Source organism: Lonchura striata, chromosome 3 (genome assembly GCF_046129695.1).
Source record: "Lonchura striata isolate bLonStr1 chromosome 3, bLonStr1.mat, whole genome shotgun sequence".
Lineage (NCBI taxonomy): Eukaryota > Metazoa > Chordata > Aves > Passeriformes > Estrildidae > Lonchura > Lonchura striata.
In genome coordinates this window covers 53,819,004-53,832,396 of record NC_134605.1, presented here as the reverse complement: position 1 = coordinate 53,832,396, position 13,393 = coordinate 53,819,004, and the positions used below count along the sequence as shown (strand labels likewise).

Sequence of the window (13,393 nt, the reverse complement as noted above, 5' to 3'; positions counted from 1 at the left end):
TTTTCTGTTCATTCATTTTCATCTGTGATCATTTTAACACGTTGATTTTTCATGTTTAAGAAAATAGAAGACATAGTCATTGGTAGCTGTCCTCCAACTGAATACCTCTGTTACTGGCAATTTTAAACTATTATGGATTTCTCAATAGAAAGGTTGTAGTGTCCCAGTCATGCATGAGGAGTAGCATACTTCTATTTCTTATCCCCACTTCAAAATTTTGTATTTTAATATAACTACTATTTCATAGTCATGTTTATATGAAATAGACATATTTCATATGTCTAGCAGGAGCTAGACCAGTATGAAGAGAGAATTGTGAAGACATGTATAAAATAAAAGGACTTGGACACAAGACTGCTCTGTGAATTTACCTAGGTGCAGATCTGCCTTCAGCTCACCCACCAGACCATGACTATGCCTGGTGGACTCCTGTGTCTTGCTGACTTCCTTGCTTCTGTCTAGACAGATGAGCAGTCAACACTTGGCGTATTAATACAGAGCAGATCAAAACCATCATTCACCTAACAGGGCACATGTGCATGCAGCTGATCTTGTGCCCTCTGAGTCTTGGTAGTGAAACAGCAACTTTCAGAAGTCTTTGATTTCTCCAAGCATTTATTTAAAGCTCTTGACTTTTACAAAGGCTTCTTTAGTCATTCTTGATTATCAAGGTTGCCTCTAAAGGAACCACTCCTTGAGTTCGTCTGTTTCCATTCTATTATATGCCTCCTTTAATCCAGAGTTCTTGACACGAACTTCCAGAAGCATGAGAAAAAACCCTGGAACTTGGAGCAAAAGAGGACAGGTAGAGAGAGGAGATGAAGCTGTTCTTAAGCTTTGCATCTCTTTGTTGCAAGGGCGGAGTATCCCTGCTCTGCATTTGCAGTTCTAAGCAGTGGTGGTGAGGTGAGTGCAGGTTCTCAAACCAGCCTGAAATCTTGAGGTCAGCACATTTGAGGGACAGCCAGGACTAGAGTTCAGTTCTTCATCCTAAATCCAAAGACTGAGAAACCCAAGCTGTTTGAAAAATGCCACTCCTGTCTTTTTGTATTTTTAAATACATACACACATCTCACAATCCTTCTCACACCTGTGGTGCAGCTTGCAGGCATCACCAGGAGCTCCCTCTTTGCTGCAACACACTGCACTTGCACTGCTTCTCAGCAATTACCAGGTTTCTGACTTAAATATGTCTTGCTGTTCAAAAGAAATAATTCTTGTTTATGAGGCTCTTCTGAATTTTAAAAACTGATGACATCTGTTGTTCTCTCCCTTCATCTCCCCTTCCTTTTTTTTTTTTTTTTTTTATGTTATTGTTTGTTTCCAGTGTGGTAGTGCATCACATACAAAGGTGTATTGGGATTTTTGAGGAGAATATCGAAAGTTCAGTGTATCTTCATAAGAAAGTATTCAAGAGCCTGTGGGCAGATATTGGAGATAATTAGGAGCTAGCTGGAACTGCTGCAGACTCGAGGGATGTTTGCAGGCTGCAGAATGTTCCTACGGGAAAGAAATTGCTCTGTAATTACAGGCAAGGTCAGTGCAGTCAGTTCAATGGAAAAGAGGTGGTGAGAGCTGGGGCACCCTCCCATGAAGGTCTTTGAATGTTATTAGTGAGACAGAGTTGTTGCCATGTTTTGAGGAAGTGCCTGGTGAAGGGATTGTCTAGGGCTTCCCTGTGCTGTGCAGATTGCAGCCTTTTATTGAGAAAGAAGATTGACACTTTTTTGTGTCAGGAATTTCTTGCTCTCACTTCACATTTCTTTGAATCTCTAAAGCATTAAGATGTGGTTTTCAGTGGTGTGAATCTCCCAACTCTTTAAAAGGCTAGTATTTGTTATTTGTGCATTTTTATTTCCTGAAACAGGTTTTTCAACACCTGTCTGGAGTATTTCAGCCCTGTTAATTTGAAAATTAGGCATATTTTCATGACTGATGGGTAGCTTTGGCTCCAGGACATCCAAGATATCTTAAATTCATCCTCAAGAGGAAAAACTTTGTTTCCATTTCTTTTAAGGACAAATCCCTGAGTTCAGAAATATTCTGTGCCCAAACTTTGTTATCAATAGTCTTCAAGTGGTAATTGCAGGTACTCCTCCCTTCTGTTTCTCACTTGTTTTGTACCTTTCCAGTTTGCCAATGCAGCTGAATGTGGGACAACACTAGGACTGTCAGAGCAAAAACTTCTGGGCACTGCTCAAACTGATTGAAATTTATTGCCACAATTCCTAACCCCTTTGGCAATGGTGAGTTCAGGAAGGGAAGCTCTCTTGAAATCAGTTGCTGTTTTTGGAGACTATGTTTTCAGTGAGATCAGCTTCCAAGGCAGTTAATTGTTTCTTCAGGCTTTTTTTGGAAAGTAGTTAGCCCTGTTAAATATTTTTTTTTCCTTTTTTTGATAGGATTGTTTAATGATTTTTTGTTAATTTATAGATTGGACTAAATAAACAACAAGTTGTATAATTTTACCATCTTCTATCTCTGTAGTATTTAGCCTGTATTACAGTAACTCTATTACATGATGTGCCAATTTTGTACTGTAGTGTTCAGCAGTGACCTTGGAGATTGGTCCCGCAGTCCCTATTTGATAGCTGGTGGGTTCATCTGCCATCAACTTGTGCCAAACCAGTTGTGGCTGGCACTTTTAAAATGCCTTTAAAATATTTTCGTGTACACTGGTGTACATTTTTTCCTTCCTAGACTGTACAGTTTCCTTTGACCTTATGCAGGTTTGGCAGGTAGGAAATCTGGTTAGGCTAAAAAGTCCTGAAGCCTTTTCAAAAACTCTTTATCTTCTATTCTTTTTAAGATGTTGGGGCATTCAGAATCTTTCAAAAGCAGGCTGTGAGTCCTTATTTGTTTTGGTTTCTTGAAGATAATAATTCAGAAGTAGTGTGTACTCACTTCACTTTTCCTTCTTTGCTTTCCTTTCCTTCCCAGTCCCCTTTTATCCTCACCTTCACATTCTCTGTTCTGGAGCCTTGAAAAGCAGAGGTTTGAATAAACATGAAATACTGAAGAGCTTGCTGCAGTACTGGCACATTTGGCTGTGCTTGGCTTCTTTCTGTCAACAAAAGAGACACCTCAATGAAAGACGCATGAGAACAAACAAATATTTTTTCTGGTTGTCCAGCTGTGGCTTAATGCACTTTATATAAATTAATAGAAACAGAAGATAAAAATGATGAGTTTAATATTGACATTACTATAAAAAAGCAACTGTTTATAAGCTCATTTTTTTAAATTAGTACCTGAATTTTCTGTCATGCAGAAACATAACTTGCTGCTGGGTTTTGCATTTGGGAAGAACTATGCTTTCAAAACAAAATGAAATAAAATAGTTGTGGATCCTGGTTTCCCATGTTTTTTTCTCATTAGGTGTTGGTACTTAAATGTTTTATATCACTAGGCTTAGACTCAACGGTATTAGAGGATGAGTTCAAGTAGCATCTCCCTTAGTTAAAAGGAAAATCTAGAGAAAATATATTTTCAACTACCTTTTTAAAGTGAGAATGAATGTAGGCAATTTGTTGATATTTATTGTCCTAGTAGTGTCAGAAATAATTTACCAGCAAAATCAGATTGTGGTGCACTTCTGTGATTAGTCCTTGCACTGCTGTGGAAGGAAAGGTGCATAAAGTTTGATTATAAAAAATCTTCAGTTAAAAATTAGTTTGAATGAATTTCGTCTGGAAGGCCAAGTTCTCTTTGTAGGGTGAGCCCAAACTGACTTTGGGCTATGGTAGGATTGTGCAGGTAACATCCAGCTCATCTAGCATGCTTTTAATCCTCTGCTATTACACGCTTCATAACAGAGGTGGAAGCCATTACCCTGGTGTTCCACGGTGGGGAAAAACAAGACAAAATGCTTGGTTTCAAAATATGAAAATGAACAGAACTGTGAGGCTGCTGTAATGGTGGCAGAAGAGGAGTGTCTAAATTACTGATTTTCTAGAGGGAAGATCTTTTAGTTAGGCAATTACTTTGGTAATACAGAATGCATGCAAATGAAGAAGAAGGGAATGGGAAGATTTAATATATAATATATGTAATCTTAATTCAGCCTGTATATTGAGTGTTTGATATTACAGTCTTAAAAGTATTTTTTCTTGTCTCTGAATGTAACATAAAGGTAATGGCAACCCTCAATAATTTAAAGGTAAAATATTCTCATAGGTTGTATTTTACTGAGAAAGTAGTTGAATAATGCATTTGAATAATGGCTGATTTTATTACTTTTGTAGTTATTTTAGATTTTCATCTCTCCACATCCAGCATTTCTAATGCAGTTAGGATATTTTTAAGAGGAGAAGCCTTTGGACTCCCTAATCTTGAAAGTGATGGTAAATGGGACTAAGGTTATTGACCACGATGCAGAGGAGTCCTTTTCTCAACCTTGTTAATCTTTTATGCAGTGGATAAGGACAGAAGTTGCATACAGATTTTATGCAAAGGCACTGTATCTATACTTACCTGTATTTTAAAATCCACATGTAAACTCATGATTCTTGTACAGTTCAAACAATTCTGTTTAGTGCTTACCTCACTCTATTCTAACTGATATTTCAGAGACTTTGTTTTCTCAGTAAACATTTTTTTTTAATTTCTCTGTAGGATAAGTAAAGGCTTGCATTATAATACTCATGCTGCTAATATAAAATGTCAGCTCTTGAATGTAGATGTCTGTTAGGAGAATTCCAGTGGGTATGGAAACAATGGCACTGATCCTTCAGAGGATCAAGTTTGCTCATAGGATAAACACAGAAGTTTGTCTATAAACCATTATACTCTGAAAGTTTTTCTGTGTTTTCCTATATATGAACTTTCTCTGGGCTGTACTTGATAAACACCGAAATTTGGAAAGGTGACATTTCTCATATTATCATCTTGCCATGATGAGAAAGAAATTAATGGCAGCCATTATTTTTAAAACTTCAGTGAGGTATAGTGCTGAAGAGGTCTGGCAGTGACTCACCAAATCTTGGGGACAGTGTTTCTGATAAGTCAGCCAGCTGTGTAGTGTTGTAAACTACTTAACAACTTTGCCTTTGTGTCTATAAATTTGTTTTCTTATCTTGTCTCTTTTTTTAAAACAAAATTAATTAATATGTCTATGCTAGAATGAAATAAGTGGTTAATTACAGGAGACATGAGGTTAGTGTAGTGCTTTATGTAATAAAGGCAAGACCATTTTTACAGCTCTGATGACTGTTATGTATGCAGCTCTGAATTTAAATGAGCTCTTCTTAGCAGTAACTGTGTAGATAGAATAACTGTGCATATGTGTGCACTTGGGATACAACTACTGGAATATCCTGAATGGCCTTTTGCTTGGTCTCTTGTGCTTTATTTGTATACACTCTTTTGTATAAAACTGACTTGGGGGAATTTTTCTCCCCTTTTTCAAATGGAGATTTAAGTAGGATTTGAATAGTTTTTAAATCCATCTGTATTGATTCAGACTTTTAAGCTTTAATTTTGAAGTACCTTAGATGTCTTCAAAGCAGTAGTTTAAGCCCTGGAGGAATCTTCCCAGTCCCTTTGAGACTGGTAAGTTCAGTACTGTATTTTCATGGTTTGGAGCATCTTTTCTATGAGGAAAGTCTGAGAGCTGAGACTTCAGCCTGGAGAAGAAAAAGCTTAAGGAGATCTTCTTGTGTACAGTTGATGGGAGGGAATTAAATGAGAGAGACAGACTCTTAATGGTGGTATCCAGTGACAGAACCAGAGGCAATGAGCACAAACTGAAACACAGATGGTTCCCTCTAAACATCAGGAAACACTTTTCCGTGAGGATGACTGAGCGCTGGCACGAGTTGCCCAGAGAGTTCATGGGGTTTTCATCCTTGGAGATATTCAGAAGTCGCCTGTAAGTCCTGGGCAACTGACTCCAGGTGACGCTGCTTGAGCACAGTGTTTGGACCAGATGATGTTCAGATGTCCCTTCCAGATCAGCCATTCTGTGATCCTGTTTGTGTGCCTCAGGGTCTAACCTTGTGCCTACTCTATCACTAACATCTCCCTTCCCCATCTTCACTTCTAAGTTGTGAAATCTTCAAGATTTTGCCCCAGAGACTGTGACCAGGACAAAGCTCTCCCCACTCCTCTCCTCCCTGCCAAAGTATCCTTCCAAGATATATTTAATTAGCTATACTACATGTCCATTGTGAAAAGTTTTGGGAATTTTGGAAGCAAGAAAGAAAATTTTGTAGTTCGTCTTTGTGTGTATATCAAATACAAATATATCAAATATGTATATTCTGAATAATGTTTTTATCTATATATAATACACTCTGTAGGAGTCGGGTATAAAATCCTTAATCATAATACTTTGATTACTGTAACAGTAGTACCAATATCTTTAACTCATTCTGTGACTTATTTTATTCACTTTTTTTTTTTGTGTGTGTATGTGTGCTTTGCCTTGCAGAGTTGGAAGAATCCAGGGGTTTCAAGTTTTGAGTAGCGGCCGTCTTACAAGATTACCACACCTAAACTGAAAAGGCAGATGCAGCTCTGAGTACCAGATGGGTGTGTGCACTGCATGTACATGAAAACGCACATGTTTTTGTCGTCACGTAGACTTGCTCTGGCATATTCCTGAGAGCTTTGCAATTGATGAAAATTAATTTGAGAACCAGATGGAGCACCTTCGCAGCACAGGAATCAATAATCCATGGAAAGACACCTGCCAGTAATGTTCAACTTTCCACATGGTCTTCATGGGTGAAAAAAATCTGCAAGAAGAGAAAGAAAAAACACCCTCTGTGCAGAAAAAAGCCTAGTAAATACCTCCACAATCTAAATCGCTATCTGTGAGGGAAACAGACGAATCAAGAGGGCAGAGGAATAATGTATGATCTTTGGCACGTTTTGCATTGGGCTCAGTAGGTTGTGAATGGACAATAAAACGTGACCTTCTGCTGAGCAATGATGACTGGAAGTAAATAAGTTGAGGAACTATGGGACAAGTCTGGGCATTGAACTGAGCAAACCTCGCTGTCCTTCTTGAGTTAACCAGGTCATCAAACTTGCATATCCTTTCTCCTTCTCCTTTTTCCTCTTTTCACTTAGTGTGATATAAATACTAGCTAATTGAGCTCATAAATATTATTCAAATAAAACGATTGGAATACTTCATATGTTTCCTTCTTGTACAGCTGCAAATGTTGTGTCTGGAACTATGAATCTGTGCTGTAGACAAGCATCAAGAAGGAAAGATCGTATCAAACAAGCAAGGAAAATACCTAGAGAAATTGTGAACCCAGGAAGTCAGATTTTTAATGCTGCTTCTCTTTCTTTTTTAGATGATTATATTTCTTCCTCCCTTGAATTTTAGAAGATTTTGAGAGAGTGCTTACTTGATGTGCTTTAATTCTGGCATTTGTTTTTTATGGTAGAATGAAAAGTCTGTGATTCCTTGTAGCAGAAAAAAAGGGAAAAGTAAAGGAAAAACAGCTTGACATTTTAGCCTGTTTCACAGGAGAGAGAACTTCATGGTTCACCCGAGGCAAACTTAGTTAACTTTGAAAGTTAAAAGCTTTTGAGCATTTTTGATTCTGCTATAAATGAAGAGGGGGTTCTTTTTCATTCGTGTGTGGCAGCAAAAAGTGGGAAAGCAGGCAAGATAGCGTGATAAACAGTTCAGGCTGTGTTGGGTCTCTGGTGGAAAAAAAGTGCTGCGATGAAAATTGGATTGGCTTTGGATTGCAAAAACTTTTGAGTCCAACGAGCGGTTCAGTACCAAGAGGGATTTCCCAACTGGCCTGGCACACCAGTGCCTGCACAAGTTCGGGTCTGTTGTTTCACACGGTTCGTGTGCCTTTTTTTCCCTTTATGCAATCTCTTTCAGCTTTAGCAGCAGAAATACATCAGATGGAAAAGATATGCCAGAGGGCAGCTTGGAAAAGAGGAATGTCATATATATACATATATATGTATGTGCGTGTGTTTAAATTTCTGCAACTGAACTTTTGAAGAAAATCTGACTGGAGGAAATTTTAAAAGCCTTAAGTTACTTGAAACCTACACATTTGCAACTCTTTGTCTCTGGAATTGCATTACGCTAAACTGGAATCTCAGGCTGAATAAAGATTATATCAAGTTGAGCAAAAAGATGACTTAACCATTTCTTGAGCGCCTCTTATGAAGTAGCTGTTTCTCCAAAGGATAAGTGCACCCCCACTCTACAGACTCAAAACAAAAATGAACCTGAATTTTTTTTTAAGTGTTACTTTTTCTTAGCCAACTGCCATCATCTTTTATAGAGGAATTTTTCACTATGCATTTGGTGGATATTTATAAACACTGACCCCATCCTCCTCCCTTTCAATGATCTATCCAGGTCAGTCTTATCAATAAAAAAAAAAAAAATTGATTTAAATTTTGTGCACTAGACATATTACTTTCTTATGTCAAAAAATAAAATATTTAAAAAGCATGTATGCAGCAGTGGAACATGGGCCTGTTCTTTGCAGCGATTCCAACATCCTCTGCCTCTCCTGGAAAGGCAGAGTCCCCAAAAGTGAGAAGGAGAAACCAGTGTGCAGGAGGCGGTACTATGAGGAAGGCTGGTTGGCAACGGGCAATGGCAGAGGAGTTGTAGGCGTCACTTTCACTTCCAGCCATTGCAGGAGGGATCGGAACACCCCTCAGAGAATCAACTTCAATTTGAGGGGCCACAACAGTGAGGTAAGCAATACGTGTGTTACACTTTAAAGAAAATTGTAGCTACCTTTCTTTCTTTCTTTCTTCTTCTTTTTTTTTTTTTTTTTTTTTTTTTTTAAAGTGTTTCTGCTTGGAATTTGACAGAGTGGTATGAAGGAGGTTGAAGACTAATCCAAATGGGATTTGGGTCAGTTGGGATTTTTTTCTGGTAAATTCAAGCATGCACGACTGATGGTGGGAGGTTCTCTGGAAATGTGGCTTGTTTTGGTCTGGCCTACTTTCTCCTTCATTCCTCAGCATCTGCCAGTTTCCAAGCAAATGCAATAAATGCATGTTTATGGAAGTTGAAAGCTGCGATAGTTAACTGCTTTCACACAGTAGTAAAGTCTGGCCTGGAAGACTAATGGAGAAGCAGGGCAATGGGAGAAAAGCTTGGTTGAAGTCTGCCAGATTTTCAGAAGCTGCAAACTGGAACAGCCTGTAACAGGAGATAGCTGTTGTATCTGGAAAACTTCTCATTTTGTTAGAAAAAGGGCCAAGTGTGACCTCTCAGAAATGCGGAGGTGCCTTGCAGTAAAATGCCATAACTTCAGTGTACGAAGCATTGTCCTGAGTACAATGATACAAAAACTTTTCCATTTGTATTTTCTGAAAGGCAGAAATCTGTTGGTATAAATTGATATTTTGGTTGTGCTTTATCATCTTCCCATCTCTTTCTCTGTAAAATGCTTCATGGAAAGTGCCGGTGATGCCCAGTAGCTTACCAAGTGTCTTAGACAACAGGGAGGGCCTAGTTTGTTTCTGCTTTTTATTTAGGATGTGTTTGGATGTGTTCTTTGACAAGAATCTGTTCAAATCAAAGATTTGTGTTAGTTTGGTGAGTGGAATAACAGTTTAAGTACTGAAATGAAAACCAAGATACACCAATGTTACAGTATTTTTTTTCTTGTCTCTTTTGCTATTTATCGGATGCACTCTGGGAATGTATGTTGCCCTTTCAACTCAAGCTGCACCACAGTTTCAGAAGGGGGTAGTTTTGGTTCTTGTGTAACATTAGGAACAGTCCTCTTTTGAACAAAAAAAGGGAGCAGCTAACAAATACTTAGTGTGAAATAATTGCTTTCACATTCTTTGTGTGTATGGAAGTGTGTGGGTGTATGGTAAATCATACAGACTTCTGTATGTATTGATGAAAGACAGATTCATGTATATATTTGTATCAGGTTCATTCAAAAAAGTTACAGCCGCATTTTCCCAAAGGGAAGAATGATATTTGAATCCAGCATTTTGGTTTGAATGACAGCTAGTTGTCTGTTTAATTTTCAATTACGAATTGCATTTTATTTTTTATGTGTGTGTGACACAATAATCACTTTTCATTTCTTCATATTTTGTTATCTAAATTTTCAGTGAACCCGGGCACTTGTTTCTCTTCTTTTGTGTAATATATGTTTTGGGAACAATATAAAAAGTTTCTGTTTCTGTGAAGTCTTATTGCATAAATTGGAAATACGAGACTAGGTTTCAATATGTGCCCATTTAAATGGAGAAGATGCTTATGTACATGCTGTCCTTTGGGTTTGGCTAGTTTTGCTTTATTTGCTCCGTTGGCCATTAGAGTCGCTTTCTGGGTCATTGTATCATTGCTGTGGGGATTTAGCTGTGCTGTTTGCACATCCTTTCATCTAACAGTGATTAGCATGGGAGAGGGACTCAAATGTAATGAAAATTTTCTATTTGGATCTTTTTGTTGTTGTTTGGGTCAAACTTGTGATTAATAAAAGGTTGTGTTCCTGTAAGTAATCCTTCTGACAGCAGGAATTGTGTCAATGACCAGAGTAGAGACTGCCAATTTATGTCTCTAAAACAAAACTGATATGGTGGGATGCAACTGAAGGAAGAGAGAAGTGGCTTTAGTGGAAATAGCTTTCTGTGATGAGTCTGGCTGCTATCAGATTTTCCTACTGTCATGTTTTTTTGATCATCTTGTAAGTAAAAGTTAATTCGTACAAGCACTCTTCACCAAGCTTACTGAATTTAATCCTTTTATAGAAGAATCCCACTGATTTGGGTAGGAATGTTAAGATATATAGTTGAATGGACAGTGAGATAATTTTCTTTAGAAAAAATCTCCTTTTCTTCTAAGTCTGTCTGCTGAAAGATTCTTGAAAAAAAATAATGAACAGCAGTGGTTATTGCTACTATTTGCATAAGAAGTAAATGTTTTTTTTCTTATTCTCATGTTAAAAAAACCCAACAACAATGCTGTCTTTATTGTGTGCCACCATTCATAATGGAAAATGCTGATTTTGCAAACACATCCTGGTATGTGTGTCTGATTAAAGCCATGTTTGTTGCACAGAGTGGGCCCTTAGATTGTGATTAACTTGACACTCATGAGAGCCTATTTGATTCACTGGCCAGTTCTAGAAGCATATTGTGTTGTCTTGTTCCCAGAAACGGTGATTTATACCTATTTATAGTTTATTTATAAATGATGATTTATGCCTATATTTTTCTCTGGGATAAAGCTAGGTTGCCAAGTGAAGTTTATTGCTTTTCAGTCATACAATGCTATTTCAACATTGGTATGCATTCAATTATTAAGTATAAAATGCTGAAATGAACAGAATGGAAGTGTGATAATATAGAAACTAAATGTTTGCCATTTGGGGTGTAATTAACAATATGCTGTGGGCAGAACACTACATTGTATTTAAATTACAGTATTACAGTTTTAAAGTGAAACTCTAGAAGAAGAGGTAATGTGGCAGTGCTGTACTTCTGGCAAGAATGTGAGACTTTTTAAGTGAGTCAAGAAGATGAATGCTTGTGATGTATTTTTGCAATATTTTTATGACTTCTTAAGAGATTAACTGAAAACTTTTTGGTTTATTTTCTTGGCTCTAATAAAATGCTGGTAGCCTATCAGAACAAACAAGAATGAGGAATCCTCAGGACTGAATTACTGACATGCATATTATAGTTCTGGATCCGAATAACTCATCATGTTGAACAATAATTGAGAATTAAGTGTTGTGATGTGAGCCACACGTATGTTTCTATAGTTGTTTTGTTTGGTTGTTAGAGTTTGCAACAACTTCTTATTTTTGTAGTTACTAAGGAGAATCACAAAATTAAAATAAGCATATTCCCATTTATTCTGTGGCAAGGGGTGAAAATATTGCATTTTGTGATACAAAATATATGACCAGTAGGCTCTGAAGCGTGTCAGACTGAGTATTTTTTTATGGTTCTACAGAGATACGAGCTTTCAGCATCTGATCCATCTTGAGTTTTCTTGGGAGAGATTTTCAGGGGGCTCTATGACAGATAATTAGAAAAAAAAAAAAAAAAACCATCTTAATTTAGGAGGCTTCAATTAGCCTTATAGGGATTTTCCTTCCAGTGAAAATCTGTAAGGTTGGATGGTGCCATTGTGTTTCTTCTAATGGTTTCTGTTGTGTGTAGTATATTAAGATACACCAATTTTTATGGCACTTAATGTTTCTTAAATTGCTAGTGCTTAAAAAATGTTTTGCAGGTGTACATTTGCTTTTGACTGTGCTAACTAAAAAGACATCTTTGATATATTTAATAAGAATCAGTATGCTAATTGCTAGACTGAAGCATTAAAAAGTATTACAAGTACATGCAAATTAGATGGAGTGAATTAAGTAACAAGCTGAATACATTATTGAGCATAATTTTATTTATATTTGTCATTATTTGAGTGTTCCAAGCACATGTCTACAGCTGCAAAAAACCCATCCTGTTTCATTTAGCACAGGTCTTAGTAGATGGGGGTGTAAACCTATCTCAGCTGGACTGTCAAATTAATTAGTTACAGCTTTTCAAAGGAACACTGTCCTTTAAAAATATTCAATACTTGTTGGTTTTCATACTACATTAGTTATGGAAGTCTGCACAGTTCTTGGTTTTGTTTTGGTTTAGAGTAGAAGGAGCTTAAAAATATCTTTCCTGGTTTTAAAAAGAAAGAAAGCTTTATTTATCCCTTTCTCCCCCCCCCCCCTCCCCTTTTTTTTTTTTTTTTGAGGTTGTATATATCTTGCAGAGCAGATTTTTTCCCAGCAGTCTATTGCTTATTTAGGAAATAAATTTTAAAAGCCCAAATAAATAAGCCTTTTCTATAGTGGTTTTTGGTTTGTAGTGTCACTGGGAAGAATACAGAAAAATGATACAGGAAAACTTTTTTGTTTGTTTGTTTGTTTAAACTTTGTTTAGTGTAAATGGCATTTGAAAGTTAAATGTGATTTTTATTATGATTCTTGAACAGAAAAATTGAATCAGCATGTGACTCTTTACAGTGTCGATCCCTTGTATCAAATGTGGCTTTCAGACACAGCTGGAACAGTTGTTACTGGTGAATAATTAAAAAATCCTGAGGTACAATGATGCCATTATGATGCCTTTTGGCTTTAGAAGTCTCAGTGCTACAAGACATACGCTGTTGTAAACTGCAGTGGTACTGCAGATCTCTTTTCTGTTTTACTGTCACTGCACAAAGAAGGCAGGACATTTGTTGGCAGAAATGCTGTCTCTTTGTTAAAGTGTTAAAGATACAGTGCTAACTCTGTCTACAAACCATACCCTTCCTCTGTCCTTAAACTATTATTGCTACAGAAAAATAATGCTGCAGAAAGGCAGAACTAGTGGGGAGTGACTGTAGGACAACAGGTCCCATGCCTGACTGTGCTGGCACTGT

General features: G+C 37.2%; 1 protein-coding gene across 4 annotated transcripts in view; it reads left to right on the top strand.

The window, feature by feature from the left end:
- The window catches only part of TULP4 (TUB like protein 4), a 148,156-nt gene that overhangs the window by 19,851 nt on the left and 114,912 nt on the right, over window positions 1-13,393 (top strand). For all 4 annotated transcript variants that reach the window (XM_021540430.3, XM_021540432.3, XM_021540431.3 and 1 more), the window contains exon 2: window positions 6,431-8,691. In XM_021540430.3, coding sequence (XP_021396105.1) covers window positions 8,440-8,691 — 252 coding nt within the window. In that variant the 5' untranslated portion in view covers window positions 6,431-8,439. The remainder of the gene's footprint in view (window positions 1-6,430; window positions 8,692-13,393) is intronic.